Raw genomic sequence first — 25,739 nt, forward strand, 5'->3', positions numbered from 1 at the left:
GTGTGTGTGTGTGTGTGTGTGTGTGTGTGTGTGTGTGTGTGTGTGTGTGTATACCACATCTTCTTTATCCAGTCATCTGCTGATGGACATCTGGATTCTTTCCATAGTTTGGCTATTGTGGACATTGCTGTTAAAAACATTGGCGTGCGTGTGCTCTTTCGAGTCACTATTTTTGTATCCTTTGGGTAAATAAATAGTGCAATTGTTGAGTCCTGGAGTAGTTTTATTTTTGACTTTTTGAGGAAATGCCATACTGTTTTCCAGATTGGCTGCACTAGTTTGCATTCCCACCAACAGTCATTCTGAGTGGTGTGAAGTGGTATCTCATTATGGTTTTGATTTGTAAGAAAATTACAAATGGTTTAATTTTCTGAAACTTCTTTGTGACATGTCTGTGTGGATTTGTTTATTTCTCTGTCAGTTGGCTTTTGTATGAAATAAACCACTCTAAAACTTAGTGGATTAAAACAACAATCATTTACTTATAATTCTGTTGGTTGGCTGGGCCCAGCTGGATGGTTCTCTGTTCTGCATGATCTGGGTTCCACACGTATTTCCTACATGTGTCTGTAGTCAGCTGCAGGTTAGGTAGGCACTGCTACTTTGCTGTGTTGGTGGGGGCAGTGGAGGTGACTGGGCTACATATTTCATTATCCACTAGGTTACCCTGATCTTGTTCATGTGGCCACAGCAAGGTTACAAGAGAAAAAGACACATATAAGACCTCTTGAGGTCTGTCTAGGTTCAGAACAGGCACTTCACTTCTATCAAATTCTATTAATCAAAACAAGCTCAGATCAAAGGGTGGGAAAAGAAACTCTACCTTTTGATATGAAGAGCTACAGAGTCACATTGCAAGGGGCATATATGCAGAAGGTGAAAGAATTATGGTATTTTATTTTAGTTTAGTTTAGTTTGTAAATACTGCATTATCCTGGTTGTGCTTCACTGTATTTATTGAATCAGATAGAGTCTTTCATGGTCCTGGGTTGTTTCAGCCATATTATTTTCAAATGTAGCCTGTGTCCCATTCTGTTTTCTTCTCTAGGACTCCAGTGAAACACCTGTTAGGCCCTCTTACTGTGACCTCTATGTCTCTTACCCTGTCTTCTGTACTTACTTTGCAGTGCTTTATTCTGGATAGGTTTTTCTGTCCCACCTCCTAGTTTATCAGTTTTTCAAATGTGTTTAATCTACTGTTAAGAACTTCATTGAGTAAGCTTGGATATAGTATTTTTTAGTTCTGTAGTTTTTGGTGGTTCTTTTTTCTTTTCTTTCTTTTTTTAATATATTTTAAAAGTTTTTTATTTTTATTTATTATTATTATTTTTTTTTTAAGATTTTATTTATTTACTTGACAGAGACACACAGCGAGAGAGGGAACACAAGCAGATTTCCCGTGGAGCAGGGAGCCCGATGCGGGGCTCAATCCCAGGACCCTGGGGTCATGACCTGAGCTGAAGGCAGTTGCTTAACGACTGAGCCACCCAGGCACCCCTAAAATTTTTTATTTTAAGTAGGCTACACGCCTGACGTGGGGCTTGAACCCATGACCTTGAGATGGAGCTTCACATGCTCTACCGACTGAGCCAGCCAGGTGCCTCGGTGGTTCTTTCTTCAAATGACACTTTTTATGGTTCTCAGTTTCTTGCTGAAATTTTGAAGCCTGAGTTTATCTCTGTAAACATGATAAATGTAATTGTACTACAGTCTTTCTGATAGTCTCCAGTATCTGGAGTCCCTGCTTGTTGCTATTGTTGTCTGTTGCTTTTGTTGATTCTCATATTGTCATGTGCCTTGTGATCTTTGTTGGGCAAGTTATTTAAAAATATACTTTTCGAAACATTTGGAGGCTTAGGATGTAACCTTTCATGGAGGATTTTCATTTCCTTCTGCCAGTCACCTGAGGGTGATAGCTGTCTAGGATCAAGCCTTCAGAATTTTCTGGTTTACCTTGATGATCCTTAGAATAGAAATTGTAATCTTATTTCCAAAGTGGTAGTATTTCCTCCTTTGGCAAGCATGGATCTCAGATTCCTTTTCTTTTAGCTCTGTAGTTGGCCAAAAATTACAACTTGCCTCTCAATGTTTCTAGGAGATTGGCAGAATGCCCCAAGGCAGAGCCCACCAGAAGTGCCACTCTGCCTCTCACCTTGCTTTTCACAGGCAGAAGCTCTTTGTACTCATCCTCCCCTGTTTCTTCTTTCTTGTTAGGATTTTATGCTATTATTATTATTATTATTTTGCATTTCTTTCAGCTTTTTATGTTTTTGTTTTTGTTTTGAGGTAGGGTTGGTCCAGTCATCTAATTCATCATTACCATAGGTGAAAGATCTACTAATACATACCTATTCTACTCATTTTGATTCTAAATAGTGACTGTGATACATTTTCATGTGGGTATGTTTTATTTACCTTCAGATTTAGGTGCCAAGAAATCAGGAATCCACATAGTGAACTTTAGTTCATGGACATAAATGGGTGCTCAGTAAACATTTGTTGATGATGATAAATGGGTAGGGCAGATGCAAGCACCTTAGTTAAATTTATTTTCCTCCATAATTTTTTTTTTTTTTAAGTAGGCTCCATGTCCAGCGTGGAGCCCAACGTAGGGCTTGAACTCACGACCATGAGATCAAGACCTGAACTGAAACCAAGAGTTGGATGCTTAACCAACTGAGCTACCCAGGCACCCACCTCCATAATATTTTTTAAGGAAAATATATTTGGTATTTGTCATGTTCTCCATATCAATCATTTTTCCATTTTTTCTATTGAGTGCTCAGTAAAAAGGTGTTTTATTCGTGGAGCCTTCTCTAGCTAATCTAACCCCTTTTGGTTTTACTCTTTTCTGAATTAAAATATTACCTCTTCATTTTTCATCTCTCTTTTTTAATTTTGTTTTTACTTTCTATTAAAATATAAGATATGTGTGGGTTTATATATACCTGTATATTTTAAAGTACACTGCATTGAGTACATTACTCTTTTTTTTTTTTTAAGATTTTATTTATTTGACAGAGAGAGACACAGCGAGAGAGGGAACACAAGCAGGGGAGTGGGAGAAGGAGAAGCAGGCTTCCCACTGAGCAGGGAGCCCGATTTGGGACTCGATCCCAGGACCCTGGGATTCTGACCTGAGCCGAAGGCAGCCACCTAACGATTGAGCCACCCAGGGGCCCCTGAGTACATTACTCTTAAAAGTAGAGCCCAATACGTTTTCTCACATACATAGATATGTAACAACTATCCATATCAAGCTGGGAATATTTCCAGCATGCCCAGAGGTTCCCTCATGCCCCTTCACAGTCACTACCCCCGAATATAACCACTATTCTCCTTCCATCACTGTGATTTGGGTTTTCCTGTTCTTAAAATGCACGTAAATGGAACCATTCAGTGGACCCTTTTGTGTCTGTCCTATTTCACTCAACATAATATCTGTGAGATACATTCATGCATGAAGCATTCATTATTGATTTGTAGAATTCCATTTTATTAGTGGGCCTTTCTTTTGATGAGATTTAAAATTTTTTCTAGTTTAGAGCTATTATGAATAAAGCTACTATGAAAATTTTTGTATTTATCTCTTTATGGACATAGACATTCATTTCTCTTGGATATATACCCAAGAATGGAATATTTGGGTTATAGAGGACATGTTTAGTTTTAGTAGATAACTGCCAGTGGTTTTCCAGAGTGTAGATCACTTTATACTCTCATCAGGGATAGATGAGATTGGTTCCCCTACATTCTCACCAACACTCAAATTTGTTAGTGTTTTTAATATTACTCATTTTAGTGGAAGTATAATGGTATCTACTTGTGCCTATCATTTGCGTTAACCTAATGAATATTGAGGTTATTTGGTACCTTTTAATATGCTTGTTGGGCATTTGGATCTTATCTCTAAGTGCTTATTTAAGCATTTTATCTGTTCTTTAATTGGGTTGTTCATCTTTTATTGATTTACAGGAATTTTAAGTGTATTCTGGATGGGAGGTTTTTTTCCAAATACATGGATCGCAGGTATCTTTTCTATCTGTGGCTTGCATGTTTCACCTTTTTTTTTTAAGCTTTTTATTGAACAGGTTACAGAAAAGGCTTAACCCAAAAGACCAAAGTCCATGTCATCATCAGACTCCTCTGATTCTTCTTTGTTTGCTTCCACTTTCCCCTCAGCTGGAGCAGCAGTGGTGGAAAGAGCAGGACGGCGCCAGCTGCTGGGGCAGCTCTCCCAGCCCCTATGTTGTAGATGAGGCTCCCGATGTTGACATTGGCCAGGGCCTTTGCAAATAAGCCTGGCCAGAGAGGTTCAGCATCCATACGTGCTACTTTAATGAAGGCATTGATCTTAGCTTCTGTGACCTCATCGTCTTGCAGGATGAGGGCCAAGCAGGTGCAGGCGAGCTCCAAGGTGGAGGCCATGGTGTGGGTGAGTGCTGAGCGGGCGCTGCCTGGTGTGGTGCTCGTCACCAGATGGTGAGGCCCTCACCCCATCATGGCCTTAGCTTCCTTGGAAGGCCCGAGCACCTTAGAGGCAGCTGAGGAAAGCATCTCTCACTTTTTAAATGGTGACTTTGATAGATATTCTTAACTTCAAAGAAACGTATCCATTTTTTATTCTTACAAAATTTTTTTTCTTGTGACAAGAACTTTTAAGAACTACTTTTTTTAGCAGCGTTCAAGTATGCAATACACAGTATTATTAACTACCGTCACCATGCTGTACATTCCATCCCCTTGACTTATTTATTTTATAATTGGAAGTTTGTATCTTTTGACCACTTTCACCCATTTTCCTATACCCCACTTCTTGCCTTTGGCAGTCACCAATTTGATCTGCATCTTTGTGTTTGGGTTGGTTTTATTTTAGATTCCACTATAAGAGAGAGCATGTGGTATTTATCTTTCTCTGTCAGACTTATTTCACTTAGCATAATGCCCTCAAGATCTATCTGTCTTGTTGCAAAAGGCAAGATTTTCTTCCTTTATTATGGCTGAATTAATATCCCATTGTATTTACGTACATTTTCTTTATCCATTCATTCATGGATGAACACAAGTTGTCTCTATATCTTGGTTATTGTAAATAATGCTGCAATGAACATAGGAGTTTATATGTTTTTTCAAACTAACGTTTTCATTTTCTTTGGATAAATACCCAGTAGAATTGTTGGATCACAATACGGATTTTTTTTTTGAGACATATTTATACCATTTTCTGTAGTGGCTACACTAATTTACATTCCCACCAACAGTACATGAAGGTTCCCTTTTTTGTGTATCCTCGCCAACACTTGTTATTTCTTGTCTTTTTAATAATAGCCATTCTAACAGGTGTGAGGTGATATCTTATTGTGGATTTGACTTGTATTTCTCAGATTATTAGTGATGTTGAACCTGTTTTCATGTGCCTTTTGGCCATCTGTTTATCGTTGGGAAAATGTCTATTCAGTTCCTCTGGCCCCCCCCCCCCACTTTTTTTTTTTTTGAGAGAGGGAGAGAGAGGAAGAGGAGAGAGAGAATCTTAAGAAGGCTTCATGCCTAGGGCGGAGCCTGATGTGGGGTTCCATCTCCCAACCCTGAGATCATGATCTGAGCCAAAATTGGGAGTCAGATGCTTAACCAACTGAGCCATTCAGGTGTCCCCCTCTGCCATTTTTTAATCACTCTTTTATTTATTTATTTTTTGCTATTGAGTTGTATGAGTTTCTTAAATATATTTTAGATGTTAATCCTTATCAGATAACCTCCCATTCTGTGGGTTGCCTTTTTATTTTGTTGATGTTTTTCTTCACTTGAAGCTTTTTAGTTTTGTATAATCCCCTTTATTTATTTTTGCTTTTGTCATCACCGCTTCTTGAGTCGTATCTAAAAAGATATTGCTGAGACCAATGTTGAGAAGCTTGCCATCTATGTTTTATTCTAGGAGTTTTATGGTTTCAGGTCTTACATTCAAGTCTTTAATTCATTTTGAGTTTACTTTTAGTATGGGGTAAGATAGTGGTCCAGGTTCATTATTTTTCATGTGGCTGTCCATTTTTCTCAGCACCGTTTATTGAAGATACCGTCCTTTCCCCATTGTATATTGCCTCCTTTGTTATAAATTAATGGACCATATATGTGCAGGTTTATCTCTGGGCTCTCTGTTCTGTTCCCTTGATCTATGTGTGTTCATACTGATACCATACCATTTTGATTACTATAGCTTTGTAATAATTTGAAATCAGGGAGTGTGATGCCTCCAACTTTCTTGTTTTTTCTCAAGATTGGTTATTCAAGATCTTTTATGGTTTCATACAAATTTTAGTTGTTTGTTCTATTTCTGTGAAAAATGCCATTGGAATTTTGATAGGGATTTCATTGAATCTGTAGATTGCTTTGAGTAGTATGGGCATTTTAACAATATTAATACTTTCAATCCATGACTCTGGAATGTCTTTCCTTTTATTTATGTCTTCAATTTTTTTCATCAATGTCTTATAGTTTTCAGTGTACAGATCTTTCACCTGGGTTAAATTTATTCCTCGTTATTTTTTTCTTTTTGATGTAATTGTAAATAGGATGTTTTCTCTTCCTGATAATTTGTTATTAGTGTTTAGAAACACAACAGATTTTTTAAAATTTAAATTCAATTTAATTAACATACAGTATATTAATAGTTTCAGAGGTAGAAGTTAGAGATTCATCAGTTGCATATAATACCCAGTGCTCATTACATCATGTTCCCTCCTTAATGCCTGTCACCCAGATGCCCCATCTTTCCCCCCACCTTCCCTCCAGCAACGCTGGAGTTAAGAGTCCACCTTCCCTACAGTTAAGAGTCTCTTATGGTTTGTCTCCCTCTCTGTTTCCCCCCACCTTCCCTACAGTTAAGAGTCTCTTATGGTTTGTCTCCCTCTCTGTTTCCATCTTATTTTATTTTTCCTTCCCTTCCCTTATGTTCATCAGTTTTGTTTCTTAAATTCTACATGTGAGTGAAATCATATATTTGTCTTTCTCTGACTGACTTACTTCTTTTAGCATAATACCCTCTAGTTCATCCACTTCGGTGCAAATGGCAAGATTTCATTCTTTTTGACGGCTGAGTAGTATTCCTGTGTGTGTGTGTGTGTGTGTGTGTGTGTGTGTGTGTGTGTGTGTACTGCATCTTCTTTATCCATGCATCTGTTGATGGACATCTGGGCTCTTTGCATAGCTTGGCTATTAGAAACACAACAAATATTCAAGCATTGATTCTGTACCCCACAACTTTACCAAATTCATTTATTAGTTCTTACAGTCATATTTCTCATATTCGGTTTGTTTTACTCATTTCAGTAACTTTTATTTTATTGTAATTTAATATGTGATAATATTTGATTTTTAAATTTTTATTTGCCTGACTATATTATATCTTCAAAGACTAAGGTTATTTAAAATCTCTTTAGTATCATACACAGAATCTAATATTAGCATTTTAAAAAGCTTAGGTGCTCAATTAGCATTTTTGGATGATTTAATATGGCAATATTAAATGATTATTTTTTTAAGATTTTATTTATTAGAGAGTGAGCGGGAGAGAGAGAGAGCACAAGAGGGAGGAGGAGCAGAGGGAGAGAGAGAAGCAGACTCCCCACTGAGCAGGAAGCCTGACTCGAGGCTCAATCCTGCGACCCTGGGATTATGACCTGAGCCGAAGGCAGACGCTTAACTGACTGAGCCATCCAGGTGCCTGATTGATTATTTAAATCCCAGATTTAAATTAGGTTTATTAGTCATTCCTTATTATTATTGTAAAAAAGTAATATCTTATTTTTAGATACTAGAATTTACATATTAGAGAATGAGTAAGATAGCATCTAGCCCAAACTCTGCATCTCACTTTCTTAATCAATAAAAGTTGAGAGTTTGGGTAGGCAATTTGTAATGCAAGTTGTATGATGTAGTTAATATAAAAGTTTTATCCTTTTTAGAGGTTCTTTTGGTGTGTTTTTAATACAGATTAGTTGATAAGTTATAAAACAATGACTTAATACAGGTTAATCAGAAAATTTCTGTGGGACATTGTCATATTTGAGTATAATATTGTTAGTATAAAATAATCTATAGGGATATAAGATTAAGGGGGCTCAGCCATGAATATGAAGAATATGAATAATAAGCCAATCAAAAACGAATAAAACATTGAATGTATTAACTTAAATGCCCAGAGCAATAAAGTAGATGTATAAATATAGATATGGGAAATAGTATATGTGCATGTGTGTGTATGTGTATGTATAGAAAGAATGAGATATTCCATGTTAATGAATTTTCAGATAACTGACTACTGCCCCTCAAATTTTAAAAATAATTTTAAAAGTATCAATTTTTGTTTTAAAGCTTAATAATAATTTCCTTGCTTTATTAGAGTAGTTTCTCTGTTCTTTTGGAATTTGCTGCCTTTTCTGTCAGTTTATCTTTCTTACAAGTCAATTTGATTCATTCGTTGTGTTTTTGAGAAATCATAACCAAGGTTCAGAGAATACTGTATGGCTTGAGAATCCGTAAGTGTTGAATGGTAGCTTGAGGGTGTGCCCTACAAAATTACAAATCATAAATTTGAATGAGTTTGGGCCCTATTTGTATATATATATTTGCCTACCCTATTTGTATATATATATTTTCCTATTTGTATATTTTTATTTCTTGACTATATTCTGGATGACATTCTGAATAATTGATACTGTTAGGTTTGTAAAATGCATTAACTAATGCTTCTAATAAATATTACTATTAAGACAAAAGGGATAAAAAATAGTATAATACTTGTGTACCTACCACTCAGTTTAAGAAATAAAATACTGTATTATTATTTACCAATACTGTTAAATATTTGAATGCTTGTGATATGCTGCTTTAGGCATTGTGTGCATAGCAGTCAACAAAACAAACAAAAATCCTTGACCTCCTAGAGTTTGTATTTCAGGAATGAATTTGCCATTGCCTAATAATTGTCATTGTTCCTGTTTTTAGCATTTCCCCCATCCTTTTTTTTTTTTTAAGATTTTTATTTATTTGAGAGAGAGAGAGCGTGAGCAAGTGCATGAGTGGGGGGAGGGGCAGAAGGAGAGGGAGAAGCAGACTCCCTGCTGAGCAGGGATTCCCAAATTGGGGGCTCCATCCCAGGATCCTGAGATCATGACCTGAGCCTAAGGCAGACAATTAACCAACAGAGCCACCCAGACGCCTCTCCCCCATCCTTTTTAGAGTGCTGATTTGAATCTTATGTGGTCATGAATATTAGGGAGAATAGTTATTAGAAGTGATTGCAAATAAAGAATATACAGGCACTGTCTGATAGCATAAGATGTGTTCTATCAGTGTATTTGGTTTGGAGTTTGTTTTGTACGCACTAAGACATTCAGTCCCTAATACTTGGTTTCATTTCCTCATCAACACTATCCTAGTGTTGGTGACCCTGGTTTCATTAGGCCCACAAGAGGAAAAGGTTCTGGGTCACCTCAAATAACATTCTTGTGTGTCTGTGTAATACACAATTGAAGGAAATAAAACTTATTTTTTAAGGCATTTGAAAGAAAGTTGACTTATTTGTTTTTAAAGAGAGAAAGGCAAAGCATAAGAGACTTTTTTTTTTAAGATTCATTTATTTATTAAGAGAGAGCATGTGCACATGCCTGCACCCAAGTGTGGGGAGGGGCAGAGGGAGAGAGAGAATTCCAAGCAGACTTCGTGCTGAGCATGGGGCGGGGGGGGGGGGGGGGGGCTTGATCCCACAACCCCAAGATCACAACCTGAGCTGAAATCAAGTCATATGCCCAGTGGACTGAGCCACCCAGGCACCCCAAAAAGTTGACTTAGTTTAAATTTAAAGCTAAAACTTTTTCAAGAAAAAGTGGCACTTTAGATCCAGTAACTTGAAGTTACAGATTCGTTTTCTTCTGATGGGCTTGAGAACTTTTTTTTCCTTTTCTAAGTAAGCTCTATGCTCACTGTGGGGCTTGAGCTCACCATCCCTTAGATCAAGAGTCTCATACTCTATCGACTAAGCCAGCCAGGTGCTCCCGGGCTTGAAAACATTAAAAAAAAAAAAAATTGTGGTATAATGTAAAGAAAACTGGAAGTGACATCTAAGAATTACAGATTTAGTGTTTCTTATGATGGACTAGGAACTTAAAACAACAACAGAAAAATCTGTGGTGTACTATAAAGAAAACCACAAACTAGAGCACTATGAAAGAAACCAGGATAAATAGAAATGAATAAACATCAAAGTTAGCATTAGAGTATGGTGTTCTCTGAACATTATTTTTATTTGGTGTTGTTTTAGGTATCGTCAGATCCTGGAAAAAGCCATTCAGTTATCTGGGGCAGAACAACTAGAAGCTTTGAAAGCTTTTGTGGAAGCAAGTAAGTGGAATGAAAATTCCATGTTTGCCTTGTATTATCGAGTTAGGACTTCAAAGCTTGCTCAAGCTCGTTTTATATCAAGTTATCAATATAATTTTCATTGAGATTAAATTTAAATATACATTGAAATTCATTTTAGAATTTAAGCTTTACTAGGTAATTTTTCAATAAGTTGTCTTCAGAGTTACATTACCAATTAAGGTTTTGTACAGTAATTGATACAGTAACTGATGAAAGACAGTGTAGCATAATGATAAGGAAAATAGTCTAGATTCAGTCTGGTCTGTTGTTTTATTAGTTGTGTGTTCTTGGATAAGTTAATTCCTTTGTGCCTCCATTTCCTTGTCTATACAATGGGGATGTGATAGCTACCCTGTAGAAATGTTGAGGTTAAATGAGTTAACATACCAAGTAAAGTGCTTTGAATAGTACCCGGCATATAATAAGCGCTATATAGGTGTTGACCGTTATTAACGTTAAGAACATTCCCTTTGAATGGGAACTAGACATTTCCATTCTTCAAGACATTCTCACCTATTCCCTGACTTCAAACATATCCAGTTATTTTGAAAATTACTCAAAATCCAGGCTGGAATTGATACTGAGTTAACAATATTAATGACACTTGAGAGTGCTTTACAGTGTAGAGCATGCTTTCACATACATTCTCATGAGAAGTGCTAGTTTATGTAGGAATTTCTTTCTAACAGTCGTTAAGTGCCTAATGACACTTGTAATGAAAGTGTTTTCTCATCTGTATCCGGTTTTATCCAAGAATGAATTATGATTAATATATCATGAACTGATTACAAGCTTGTTACAGGTTACCGTAAGTTACTGCCTCAAAAAATTGGGGCCTGCAGTGTGTGTTGAGCTGGCCGTTGCTTCCAAAAAACTGTTAGGAATGGTTTTATTGAGAACATTGCATTGTAGTAGCAAAAGAATAGTGATTTTTATTATAAGCTTTAATCTTTATATAAACTTTGAATCCAGTGCACCAGTGAAAAGCAGTCTACTGAAAATCATTTACATCAGCTGAACAGTTTTTTTTTTTTAAAGATTTTATTTATTTATTCATGAGAGACAGAGAGAGAGAGAGAGGCAGAGGGAGAAGCAGGCTCCCAAGGAGCAGGGAGCCCAATGTGGGACTCGATCCCAGGACTCTGGAATTGTGACCTGAGCCGAAGGCAGACGCTTAACCATCTGAGCCACCCAGGCGCCCTCAGCTGAACAGTTTTTGAATGATCATTTATTTTCCCAGTAACTGCTGATTTCAGACTTAATTTATCTGAGCAGTGGTCACAAGCACGATGCATCTTTTAAAATATAATAATAGTGATAATAATAATGAACATTTGTTCAGTGGTTTGTTCCCCATGTTGTTTAAAGTGCTCTATGTATAATGCATTTAAGCTTCTCAGCGGCCTTAGCCACATTGTACAGAGGAGGAAACAGAAATACAGACAAGCTAAGTTTCTTGTTGGAGGGCATCTGATCAGGAGTGGTGGAAGCAGCAAGGCTTCAGAGCTCTCATCCTTTATCACATACAGTAATAAAAACTCATACATGTTTATGAATTATGTCATTAAATATGTCTGTACATCTAGTGCTGACTTCAGTTCTTATTTGTTGTTTTTACTGGGAAAATACAAGTGGCGGTAACTGTCACTACTTGCTTTATTTAAATTTCGTGAAAATTATCTGTTTCTTCTTTAACTCCTTTTTGTCACCAGGTGGTATATAAGTACATACATAAAAATATAGGTGTTTCTGTGCCTTCCCTTTGTAGAACAATAAGGAAGAGAAGGAATAATGTAAAATTCTCAAATGTAAAACAAAACTTTTCCCCAGCCATTTCTGTTTCTTAGGAAAATTATGGGATTTTTACTGTTTTAGTGTAGTCATTATGTAATCAAATAATTCAGCATAAGGAAAACTGATTCTGTAATATAAGATGATATGGGTATGTAAGTCCCTGAATAATGCAGTGAAGGTTGTACTAATCTATATTGTTCTTAATGTTAATTTTAGGTAAAAATTGATTGCTTAATGAAAATTGATAAATTATTTGTTTTCTTATCTCTTATTTTTTTTTGACAAGTGGTGAATGAGAATGTCAGTCTCGTGATCTCTCGACAGTTGCTGACTGATTTCTGTACCCATCTCCCTAACCTGCCTGATAGCACAGCCAAAGAAATCTATCATTTCACCTTGGAAAAGATCCAACCTAGAGTCATTTCATTTGAAGAGCAGGTAAAAATCTAGACCAGTGATTTTTGAACATGAGATAGCAGCAGTTATTTTGAGAGATACTATGACATTTTTAAAGGAGATGATCATCCAGTTTTATTTTTGACAAAACAGTGCGCCAAACAGCATGTTACAGTATAAAACTAAATATTAGGATGTTGTAACTCCAGCTGACATTTGCTTGGATATTACAGTTTGATTTACAAACCAAATATTACTCTTTAGACAATTTTTAAGAATCAGAAAAATTGTTAATAAGGCTAAAATCATAGGAAAACGTTAGCATTATATATACAGTTAACATAAAAGTAAAATTTAATATTTAAACTAAATTATTGCCATAATCCACATTGCAGAAGTGTGTTAGTTCAGTATTTTGATATTCTGTGAATGCAAAATTCATAAAAAAAAATTGGGGTGGTCTAGTTAAACTAGTACTATTTACTTGTCAGCTTAATATGTTGAATGACAGCATTATCACAGTAGATTAACTTAGCCTCCATTTATTTTAGTCACTAATGTCAGCTGATATAATTTAACATGTCTACCTACTATTCCAGGTTGCTTCAATAAGACAGCATCTTGCGTCCATATATGAGAAAGAAGAAGATTGGAGAAATGCAGCCCAAGTGTTGGTGGGAATTCCTTTGGAAACAGGACAAAAGTATAGTAAATAGTGGATATTGGATGGAGATGTATATAGGATATTTATCATTATTCACTTATGTTTTTTTTCACATTCTAATGAAAGAAACATCATAAACAATTTAATAAGTACAAAAATTTTGCAGTATGTTAGAAGGGGATAAGTGCTATAGAGAAAAGTAAAGGGAAAGTGGAGAACAGGTTGTATCATTAAAAAGGGTGATTGGAGTGGTAGGGTGGTCCACGTACAACTTCTCAGACCCTTGAAGGAAGTAAGGGAATGGCTATGAGCTGAGGGAAGACTCTTAGGAGATCCTCTTAGAGAGGATGGCTAATGTAAAGGTGCTAAGACAGGAGCATGCCTGGAGTGTTTTCAGAAGATCGAGATACCAGTGTGGTTGAAGTGGAGTGAGCCAAGGAAATGTGGGGGGCTGAGATCAGAGAGTACTGAGGACCAGATTATGTAGGTTCTTGTAAGTCATTGTAAGGCCTTTGGCTTTTCTCTAAGTGAAATGAAGGGGAGCCATTGGAGGATTTTGTATGGAAGAATGACATGATCTGACTTATATTTTAGAAAATCATTCTGCCTACTGGGTTGAGAATAATTATAGGCAAGTAATGATAGAAGTAAGGACATGAGTTAAGAGGCTTATGTACTACTGCAGAGAAGATGGAGATTGTGAGAAATGTTGGATTCTGGATATGTTTTTAAGGTAGAGCTAAGGATTTTCTGGTAGCTTAGATATGTAGTATGAGAAGAAGAGCCAAGATAAATCCTGGATTTGGTCTGAACAACTGGAAAGATGGAGTTGCCATCTACTGAGTAGTAAAGAATAGGTTTTGAGGGAAAATCGAGAGTTCCATTTTGGACATGTCATAACCAAGTGAAAGTATCTAGTAGGGAGTTGAATATATTAGTCTGTAGTTTAGGAGAGAGATCTGAGCTACATTTGGGAATCATTGATACATAGATGGAATTTTTTTTAGGTTTTTTTTTCTTTTTAAGATTTTATTAATTTATTTGTGAGAGAGAGCACCCACAAGCAGGGGGAGCGGCAGGCAGAGGGAGAAGCAGGAGAAGCAGACTCCCCGTGGAGCAGGGAGCCCTATGCGGTGCTCGATCCCAGGACCCTGGGATCATGACCTGAGCCGAAGGCAGACGCTTAACCAACTGAGCCACTCAGGTGTCTCTATGTAGATGGAATTTAAAGCCATTATATCAGTGAGATCCCCAAGGGAGGAAATATAGAGAAGAGGACTAAGTACTGATTCCTATAGCACTCGGCATTAAGAGGTCAGGGGCAGGAGGAAGTAAAAAGTATTTAGGTAAGAAGACAACCAGAAGAATGTGGAGTGTGGTCGCCTAAAAGCCAAATGAGGAAAACGTATCAAGGAGCAAGTGATCAGCTCTGGTGTTGCTAGGTCAAGTAAGATGAGGAATGACGGTTAGCCATTGGAGTTAGTAATGTGGAGGTCACTGAGACACTTGGCAAAAGCTGTTTTGGTGAAATGGTAAGCATGAAAAAGCGTGATTGGAATGGGAAGAGAAGAATTGGAGATGGTATGTATGGGCAACTCTTTGCAGAAGTTTTCACAAAAGGGAGCAGAGAAATAGGGTAGAAGCAGCAGAGATTATTTTTTCTTTTATGATTTTTTGGAAAGCAAAAATTTGATACGGGGGAGTAAGAGGATTCTGGCAGGAGTAGACAGAGGGGAAGGAAACTAGCGGAGGGATAGGCTTTAGATAGAAGCATAGATAACTCACTGGAGACTGAGTTTCTCAACCCCAGCACTGTTTGCATTTTAGATGCACTAATTCTTTTTTGTTGGGGTTGTCTTGTGTATTGCAAGATGCTTAGCAGCATCTCAGACCTTTGTCATTAGATGCCAGTAGCATCATTGCCCCTATTTGTGACAATCAGAATGTCTGTAGACATTGCCACATGTTCCCCGATGGGCAGAATAGCACCCCGTGATCTACAGTAACAGCCAGCAATACAGAGTATGCGGGTGCTGTATTAGCCATGTGCTGGGGGAGTTTGTGCAAGTACTCGTTGATGGCTTCAGTATTCTTAGTGAAGTCAGAATCGGTCATCAGCTGGAGATGTGGATGGGGGTGGGAGTGTTGAAGTTGAGGGAAGACAAAAATAGGAGAAAAAATTCTCTAGGAGAGTGAGTAGACTAGGAATATAGTTGGCAGCAAAAAGGGCTCATCTGAAGATTGTAGTGATTGAAATGAGATCATTCAGATTGGTTAGGTGTTTTTCTCCATCAGAGTTCAGCTACATGGGTGCAGGAAAGGAGTAGGCAAACGTAGGTTTAATCACAGTTACGATGTTGCCCAACAAGTGTGACAGCAAGAGATGGACAAGGGAGATGAGTGCATATTCAATAATTAACAGTGATTGACCATAGGGGTTAAACGAGGTGAGGGGTGAAGTGAGGCCTTTAAGGGGAAAAAGACAGTAGCAATATAATGAGTTCAGTCGTTTAGAGGTCACAGTGGGTTCAATGGGTTGTTGGGTTTGGGATGCTAGACTAAGTGAGAGGGAGAAACAATTAGAAAGAATTAAGATGATAATTTATAACTTTTATTCAATTAATCTTACCTTTAGTATTTTTAGAAATATCTCTAGTTCTTTATGAAGCATTCCTCCCAAGTACATTGTACAAGAAGGAGGGCAGATGTGAGATTATTGGTTATGTTTTTTAAATATGTTCCCCTTTCAATTGACAAGTATAAAAATACCACCTGTGAATGATTTAAAAATATTTCAGCTGCTTCTCTACTCTTTTACCAGGTAAATGAGGAATTCTTTTTTTGTCTTCATTAATATTTGTGATGAATGATAAGGCAGACAGTAGTTCAGGCATCTTGCTTTTTGTGCATTGCTTATTATGAAATTATTAGACAGTGCTGCTCCTTGAAAAAGCAGCCAGTTTGAGAAAGGCTTCATTATGTGGATGTTGAATTTTGCTTTCCAAGCCTTCGTGTTCATTTGTTTGTTTGTTTGTTTTTCTTTGATAGTTTGAAAAGGCTGGGCTTTCTTCTTTGCTTTGGTCTTATTCTGTGCGGAGTATTTTCTTCGTAGTACAGGGCAATTGATGTACTTTCACTGGCAGTTGAAATAAATATAAAATTAGATATTGTTCTTTGTAGTGACAGTAATTACCATTTTGAACGTCCTGTAGCATTATCTTTATCTGTGAGGATATCAGAGAACTGAAAATTTAGCAGTTTTCTAAACAAGTTAACCTAAAAGTGATTAAAAGTAGAATCTGGATAAACGATTGAGAATTTGTTTCTTTAAACAATGATTCATTCTGATAATTACAGTAATTTTAAATTTAGTAGATGGCATAAAATTGGAAAATTCAAAAAAGTATAGTGCTATTTATAGCAGTTAATGTAAATTTGAGTTGTGAATGGAAATAGTATAGTACAAAATGCTAGTAATATATGACTTGTGGAAAAAATTCAAATTAGTATAAAAAAATTTAAAAAGTAAAGAATTTCAGAGCTTGGGCCATGTAAACTGTAAACTGTTCTTGCCACATGGTGGCTCACTTTTGCTGGTAATAAAAAAGATTAATTTTTCTGTAAGGATTAATCTTGATTTTTGTGAGTTTTGGATTATGTGAGGTGTTCAGTTGTGCATTTCTTGCATAAAATGTGGTCACTGAGATAAAGAAGAAAATGAAAACTGTCTGTAATCTCAACACCTAGAGATAATTGCTATTACTATCTTCATATGTATGTATAGAAATACATCTTAATAGTGTCTTACATGTTGTTTTATCCTGTTTTTTTACTTAGCAAAAATACATGACTATTATATAGTAATGGTTATAATAACTGTATATTATTCTACCATCTTTTATGTACCACAATTTAGTTGATTATTATAAATATCATAATAAGTGATTCCCAGTGTTTTCCTGTTAAGATATTTATAACTTTACAAATGAATATTCCTTCTGTGTATGTGTGCACATCCCTAATTATTTTCTTGGGATTTATTTTCTAGAAGTAAAATGTAGTAGTTAAGGAATATATATGTATTTTAAAGGATTCAAAGGGTCATTGGAAAATATATTGCCAAATTGTTTTCCATGATGGTTTACTCATTTATAGCCCCAACAGCAGTATATGATACACCCCTCAACTAGGCATTTTTTTCTTTTAAGTTCTATGACTTGTGAGATTATCTGAGGATTGAAAGAAGCTAAAATACAATGGAACAATCATGATAAAAATAATAAAAATTCAATAAAATTTATTTTGGAAATATTTTTTAGATTTTCTCCAATGCAGTAAAAATTTGATTCTCTTATATTAACAGAATATATATAATGAAAAAAATTTATTTTCTCCAACTCCTAAAAATTTTCTTGATAATATACTCAGTCATTCTGTGTTTTTCTGTTACATCCTAGGCAGTACAATGTAGATTATAAGCTGGAAACTTACCTGAAGATTGCTAGGCTATATCTGGAAGATGATGACCCAGTCCAGGCAGAGGCTTACATAAATCGAGCATCATTGCTTCAGAATGAATCCACCAATGAACAGTTACAGATACATTATAAGGTAACAGATGAGTTGATTTGAGATTAATTTTGTATTGAAGAATCCTACTATACTAAGATTCTCCAGAACATCTGATAAATGGTGTTATATATTAGAAATTATCTTTTATTTTTTGCTTTGATTTTTAATTTTTTCCCCAATTGAAAAATTTCCCTCTATAGGTATGCTATGCACGTGTTCTTGATTATAGAAGAAAATTCATTGAAGCTGCACAAAGGTACAATGAGCTCTCTTACAAGACAATAGTGCACGAAAGTGAAAGACTAGAGGCCTTAAAACATGCTTTGCACTGTACCATCTTGGCATCAGCAGGTAAACATGTAATTTGTGCTTTCATGAACAGTTACGTTTGCTTAATAATTTCAGGCTCATTACTGAATTAATAATTTCAGGCTCATTACCTACTAGAGGATTTAGCAAGGAACTATTTTTATTTTTATTTATGTATTTTTTATTTTTAAGATTTTATTTATTTATTTGACAGAGAGATAGAGAGCACAAGTAGGCAGAGTGGCAGGCAGAGAGAGAGGGAGAAGCAGGCTCTCCACTGAGCAGGGAGCCTGATGGGGGGCTCGATCCCAGGACCCTGAGATATGTCCTGGGCGGAAGGCAGATGCTTAACCGACTGAGCCACGCAGGCGCCCCGCAAGGAAATATTTTTAAATATGCATGTATCAGTCTGTTACCCACATGTGTTAGGAGTTATTAAGAGAGATAATATGAAGTTTAGTTTGTCTAATATCTCTCTTAAAAATGAATAATGAAATTAAGTGAGAATTATATATAAATTATATATAAAAGGTTTTTTATTTATTTATTTGACAGAGAGACACAGCGAGAGACATAGCAAGAGAGGGAACACAGCAGGGAGAGGGGGAGGGAGAAACAAGCTCTCTGCGGAGCAGGAAGCCCGATGCGGGGCTCGATCCCAGGACCCTGGGATCAAGACCTGAGCCTAAGGCAGACGCCCAGTGACTGAGCCACCCAGGCGCCCCTGAAGCAGTGATCTTACTTATTGTATTTTTGTTACTAAAAAGGCAGTATATAAAATGGTACTGCTTCCAGTTCTAAAGAACTTTTCCTGGTTACTTGGATTTCCTTCAGTGTAAAAGTTCTGTGTGTGTCCTCTTTTTTTATAAACGGTATCATGATACACATGCTTTTGTAACCTGCTTTTTTCCTACCTGTATATTGGCAATCTTTATATGTCAGTACATACCACTCATTCTTTTTGGATGAGCAATTGAGTATTCACTAATTCAGTGTGGGCAGCAACTTTGTAGAACATAACTGCTACAAATCAGGACAATTGACTATATTCTTAGTAGGCAAAAATTGAGTCATAACATAGTTTCTTATTGGAGAAATAGATTGTGAGAATATTTGATGCTCATTTGTTTCCCTTAGGACAGCAGCGTTCTCGGATGCTAGCTACTCTTTTTAAGGATGAAAGGTGCCAGCAACTTGCTGCTTATGGGATCCTAGAGAAAATGTACCTAGACAGGATCATCAGAGGAAATCAACTTCAAGAATTTGCTGCCATGTTGATGCCTCACCAAAAAGCAACTACAGCTGATGGTAATGATCATGTCTTAAAAATTTGTTGGAGTGAATATTTAGGTACACACTAGTGGAACGTGTGTTAAATTTGAAGCATCTTGTTATCTTTCTATAATATTTTTATATAACACTTGATGACCAAAAGGAATATTATATTGACTGAAAATGAGTATTATATACAGATAGGGTTTGAATTATAAAAATAGCCCTATTGGAAAGCATATTGTAGAATAATGCATTTTTGGAAATTGTAAGGGCAGAATTACAGCCTATGTTAATAGTACCTGGTTTTTATTTTTTAATTTTTATTATTTATTTATTTTTAAGGTTTTATTTATTTATTTGACAGAGAGAGACACAGCAAGAGAGGAAACACAAACAGGGGGAGTGGGAGAGAGAGAAGTCGGCTTCCTGCTGAGCAGGAAGCCCAATGCAGGGCTTGATCCCAGGACCCTGGGATCATGACCTGAGCCGAAGGCAGACGCTTAACGACTGAACCACCCTGGTGCCCCTAGCGCCTGGTTTTTAAAAAACTCAAACCCTTTGATAAGTACCTTAATTAATTTTAAGCATCAGTTTTTAACAGTATAATTATCCAGTCCTATTTTAGATGAGTAAAATTTGGCACAGTAGCTTGCTTAAGGTTATTCAGGGTGAAAGTATTGCCAGTAAGAATAGAACTTGGTGTCATATTTCCTAGTTAAGGGATGTATTTGTTTTATCAGGCTACCTTTTCCAGAAAAGTTTTTAATAGTTGCTTGTTTATAGCATCAGTCACTTTATATATGTTTGTCTACAGAGGTTTTAAAGTAACTTAAAACAATAACATGTAATAATAAAAATAGAGCATCAGAAACATGAAAAAAGTCAAGATAAACACAGATTTGTTGGACTCACTTCCTTGGATTCAATGAGAATATATCAAAGAGAATTTAGCTATAAAGAATCATTTATGCAGGAGTTTGCTGAAAGGTATACACTTCACCCAGTCCTACTGCCCTGAGTTAAACCGGATCACTGAAGGGATTATAGTGATCTCCTATTGAATTTTTCATTTAATTTGTATTTTAAGAAGCAAACTAGTTGATTCTCACCTTTCTGTCCAAAGGAGGTATTTTTTTTCTATAGGATATTTGTTACGCAATCCTCAGGAAAAATTCCTTCACAGTCTTGCAGTTGTGATTCTCCTGAACAGTTGTTTTTTTATCTTATTAAACACACTTTGAGTTAATGAGCTGATTGGCTTTTCTTATCTTGACTGCTAGAAAGCTTATTAAATTTGTAGCCCACCTATAAATAGTGTGTATGTATGTGTTTTGATTGTTGCTACTTTTAAATTCTTTTCCGTGTATTCTGAGCAGCTTTAACCATTTTTTTTAAAAGATTTTATTTATTTATTCATGAGAGAGAGAGAGAGGGGCAGAGGGAGAAGCAGCCTCCCAAGAAGCAGGGAGCCCGATGCGGGACTTGATCCCAGGACCCTGGGATCATGACCTGAGCCGAACGCAGACGCTTAGCCATCTGAGCCACCCAGGCGCCCCTGAGCAGCTTTAAATTCTTTTTGCAAGGAGATACCTGACAAACAAGTTAAAAGATAGTTAAAAAGAAAAAGTTACCAGGATTGATATAGTCAAGCTTCAGATTTGACTTTGAGCTTTCTGGCTATGAAAAAAAATGTGAAAAGATTCTTTTCTAAAAAGGATACTTACTAGGACCTCTGAGGATGCAGATGATTCTCAAATTTCTCACATGGGACTATATAGAGAGGACAGATGTTTTGTTCTTCTTCCATTTTAGGCCTTCCTGTTTTTCCTTATTTATCTCTTGGACATTTTTGTTTATTGGCATTAAACCCTACATTAGCAATCATGAGACGTAATTTTTTTTTAATTACAATTCATTGTTTTTTAGTATATTCCCAAAGGTGTATAATATTACTACTAATCTGCTTTCTGCTTAATAGATTTGTCTGTGGTGGGCACTTCATATAAGTGGAAACACACAATATATAGCCTTTTCACTTGGCAAAGTGTTTATCCATGCTGTAGCATTTATCAGTACTTTATTCCTTTTTATTGCCAAGTAATATTCTATATATGAATGTACCACATTTTATTTCCTCATCAGTTGATGGACATTTAGGTTATTTTCACTTCTGGGCTATTAATGCTTCTATGAATATTTATGTAAATTTTTTAAAATTTTAATTCAGTTAATATATAATGTATTTTTGGTTTCAGAAGTACAGGTCTGTGATTCATCAGTTTTTACCCCATGCTCATTAAATCACAGGCCCTCCTTAATATCCATCACCTAGTTACCCCATCCCCCATCCCCCTCCCCTCCAGCAACCCTCAGTTTATTTCCTATGATTAAGAGTCTCTTATGGTTTGTCTCCCTCTCTGGTTTCATCTTGTTTTATTTTTTCCTCTCTTCCCCTGTGATCCTCTGCCTTGTTTCTTAAATTTCACATATCAGTGAGATCATGTGATAATTGTCTTTCTCTGATTGACTTGTTTCGCTTAGCATAATACCCGCTAGTTTCATCCACATTGTTGCAAATGGCAAGATTTCAGGGTTTTTTTGATGACTATGTAATATTCCATTGTATATATATGCCACATCTTTTTTTTTTTTTTAATTAAAAGACTTTATTTGACAGAGAGAGAGACAGCGAGAGAGGGAACACAAGTAGGGGGAGTGGGAGAGGGAGAAGCAGGCTTCCCGCTGAGCAGGGAGCCCGATGCGGGGCTTGATCCCAGGACCCTGGGATCATGACCTGAGCCGAAGGCAGACGCTTAACAACTGAGCCACCCAGGCGCCCCTATGCCACATCTTCTTTATGCATTCATCTGTCAGTGGACATCTGGGCTCTTTCCATAAATTTCGCTGTTGTGGACATTGCTGCTATAAACATTGGGATGCAGATGCCCCTTTGGATCACTACATTTATATCTTTGGGGTAAATACCCAGTAGTGCAATTGCTGGGTCGTGGGGTAGCTCTATTTTCAACTTTCTGAGGAACCTCCATACTGTGGAGAGTGGCTGCACCAGCTTGCATTTCCATCAGCAGTGTAGGAGGGTGCCCCTTTCTCCTTATCCTCGCCAACATCTGTCATTTAATTTTAGCCATTCTGACCAGTGTGAGGTGATACTTCATTGTGGTTTTGATTTGTATTTCCCTGATGCAGAGTGATGTGGAGCATTTTTTCATGTGTCTGTTGGCCGTTTGGATGTCTTCTTTGGAAAAATGTCTGTTCATGTCTTCTGCCCATTTCTTGACTAGATCATTTGGTCTTTGGGTGTTGAGTTTGATAAGTTCTCTGTAGATTTTGGATACTAGCCCTTTATCTGATATGTCATTTGCAAATATCTTCTCCCATTCTGTTGGTTGTCTTTTGCTTTTGTTGACTTTCTTTCTTTTTATCTTGATGAAGTCCCAATAGTTCATTTTTGTCCTTGCTTCCCTTGCCTTTGGCGATGTTCCTAGGAAGAAGTTTCTGTGGCTGAGGTCAAAGAGGTCGCTGCCTGTGTTCTCCTCAAGGATTGTGATGGACTCCTGTCTCACATTTAGGTCTTTCATCCATTTTGAGTCTATTTTTATGTGTGGTATAAGGAAATGGTCCAATTTCAGTCTTCTGCATGTGGCTCTCCAATTTTCCCAATACCGTTTGTTGAAGAAGAGACTGTCTTTTTTTCCACTGGACATTCTTTCCTGCTTTGTCGAAGATTAGTTGACCATAGAGTTGAGGGTCCTTTTCTGGGTTCTCTGTTCTATTCTATTGATCTGTGTGTCTGTTTTTATGCCAATACCATACTGTCTTGATGATTACAGCTTTGTAATACAGCTTGAAGTCCAGAATTGTGATGCTACCAGTTTTGGCTTTCTTTTTCAGTGTTTCTTTGGCTTTGGAGCAGACTTCTAATAGTTCTGATTTTGTGCTCCGCGGCTCTATCACTTGCTGGTGGCGGCTGACGGAGGCACCCTCCCCCCACGATCTATCTTCCCGAATATCACCTCGGATTCACTTCTCCGCACGTCCTGCCTTGCAGAAAGTGTTCGCTTTTCTATTCGTAGAGTTGCAGCTAGTCTTTTCTTAGACCTCTGGTTGAGTTCACAGTTGTTCAGAATGATTTGATAGCTATGTAGCTGAATTCCTGGGACCAGACGAAATTACAGTCTCCTATTCCTCTGCCACCTTCCATGTAAAAATTTTTGTATGAACACAGGTTTTTAATTCTTCTGGGTATTTACCTAGGAGTGGAATGACTGGGACATATGATAACTCTCTTTAGTCTTTTGGAAAGTTGCCAGACTGTTTTCAAAAGCAGCTGCTCCTTTTTACACTCCTGCCAGCTGTGTGTGCAGGTTCTAATTTCTCCATATTTGCTGTCACGTTTATGATCTTTCTGATTTAGACATCCTAGCATGTGTGAAGAGGTATCTCATCATTTTGATTTGCATTTCCCTGAACAGCTTTTCATGTACTTACTGGCTATCTGTATATCTTTAAAGAGAAGTCTGTTCAGATCCTTTTCGGTTTTTAAATTGGGTTATTTGTCCTTTTATTACTGAATTGCAGGAATTCTTATATTCTAGACCTGATCATTATCAGATGATTTGCAAATATTTTCTCCCATTTTGTGTGTTGTTTCTTCACTTTTTTGATGGTATCCTTTGAAACATTTAAGTTTTTAATTTTGATTAAGTCCAGTGTTTCTCCTTTTTGTTGCCTCTACTTTCAGTGTCATATCTAAGAAACCATTGCCTAATCCAAGATCATGAAGATTTGCTCTGTTTTCTTCTGTAAGTTTTATAATTGTAGCTCTTACATGTAGACATTTGATTCATTTTGAGTTCATTTTTTTGTATATGGTGTAAGATAAAGGTCCACTTCTATTCTTTGCATGCGGATATCCAATTGTCCTATCACCATTTGTTGAAGAGACTGTAAGTTCCCCATTGAATTATCTTGGTACCCTTGTTGATAATCAGTTGACCATAAATGTGAGAGTTTATTTCTGGAGTCTCAGTTCTATTCCATTATTTTATATTCCTGTTCTTATGCCAGTTACCACACTGTCTTGGTTGCTCTATCTTTATAGCAAGTTTTGAAATTGGGATGTGTGAGTCCTCCAACTTTTTTTTTCCCCCTCAAGATTGTTTTGGCTCCTCTGAGTCCCAGTAGAATGAATTTTAAAATCAGTTTGTCAGTTTCTGCCAAGAATCCAGCTGGAGTGGCACCTGGGTGGCTCAGTTGGTTGGGCATTTGCCTTTGGCTCGTATCATGGTCCCAGGGTCCTGGGATTGAGCCCTGTGTCAGGCTCCCTGCTCAGCCAGGAGTCTCCTTCTCACTCTGCCTCTCCCCCTGGCTTGTGCTCTCTCTCTCTCTCAAATAAATAAAATCTTTAAAAAAAAAAAAAGCTGGAATTTTGATAGGGATTACCCTTAGTCCATAGATCAACTTGGAGACTGTTGCCATCTTAGCAATATTAAGTCTTCCTATTTTCCCATTTATTTAGGTTTTTATATTTGAAAGTTGCTAAGAGAGTAGATCTTAAAAGTTCTCACCACAAGAAAAAAAACTTTTAACTATGTGAGGTGATGGATATTAGACTTATTGTGGTAATCATTTTACAATGTATACGTATATCAAATCATTATGTTGTACATCTTAAACTAATACAATATTATATGTGGTGTCTGATAAAGTGTTAATCAAAATATATAAAGAACTTCTAAAATTCAGCACCCAAAAAACCAACAGTTCAGTTAAAAAATGGGCAGAAGACATGAATAGACATTTTTCCAAAGAAGACGTACAGATGGCTGACAGACACATGAAAAGATGCTCAACATCACTCATCATCAGGGCAATACAGATCAAAACTACAAGGAGATATCACCTCACACCTGTCAGAATGGCTAAAATTAACAACACAGGGAACAGTAGGTGTTGGTGAGGATGCAGAGAAAGGGGAACCCTCTTACACTGTTGGTGGGAATGCAAGCTAGTGCAGCCACTCTGGAAAACAGTATGGAGGTTCCTCAAAAAGTTAAAAATAGAATTAACCTATGATATAGCATTTGCCCTTCTAGGTATTTACCAAAGGATACAAAAATACTGATTCAAAGAGATATGTGTACCTTGATAGTTGTAGCAGCATTGTCAACAATAGCCAAATCATGGAAAGAGCCTCAGTGTCCATTGACTGATGAATGGATAAAGAAAAGGTGTGTGTGTACACACACACACACACACACACACACACACACACACACACACACACACACAC

General features: G+C 36.8%; 1 protein-coding gene and 1 pseudogene across 3 annotated transcripts in view; one reads left to right on the forward strand and one right to left on the reverse strand.

The window, feature by feature from the left end:
• Positions 1–25,739, forward strand: part of COPS4 (COP9 signalosome subunit 4) — a 40,369-nt gene that overhangs the window by 4,597 nt on the left and 10,033 nt on the right. For all 3 annotated transcript variants that reach the window (XM_025887779.2, XM_025887778.2, XM_073891864.1), the window contains exons 2-7: positions 10,316–10,395; positions 12,497–12,648; positions 13,206–13,309; positions 17,728–17,881; positions 18,043–18,193; positions 19,289–19,459. In XM_025887779.2, the coding sequence (XP_025743564.1) occupies positions 10,316–10,395; positions 12,497–12,648; positions 13,206–13,309; positions 17,728–17,881; positions 18,043–18,193; positions 19,289–19,459 (812 nt within the window). The remainder of the gene's footprint in view (positions 1–10,315; positions 10,396–12,496; positions 12,649–13,205; positions 13,310–17,727; positions 17,882–18,042; positions 18,194–19,288; positions 19,460–25,739) is intronic.
• On the reverse strand, positions 4,106–4,428 carry LOC112835833 (large ribosomal subunit protein P1-like; annotated as a pseudogene).

The sequence above is a fragment of the Callorhinus ursinus genome, unplaced genomic scaffold (assembly GCF_003265705.2).
Source record: "Callorhinus ursinus isolate GAN/ISIS: 27379988/994484 unplaced genomic scaffold, GSC_fseal_2.0 scaffold4, whole genome shotgun sequence".
NCBI lineage: Eukaryota > Metazoa > Chordata > Mammalia > Carnivora > Otariidae > Callorhinus > Callorhinus ursinus.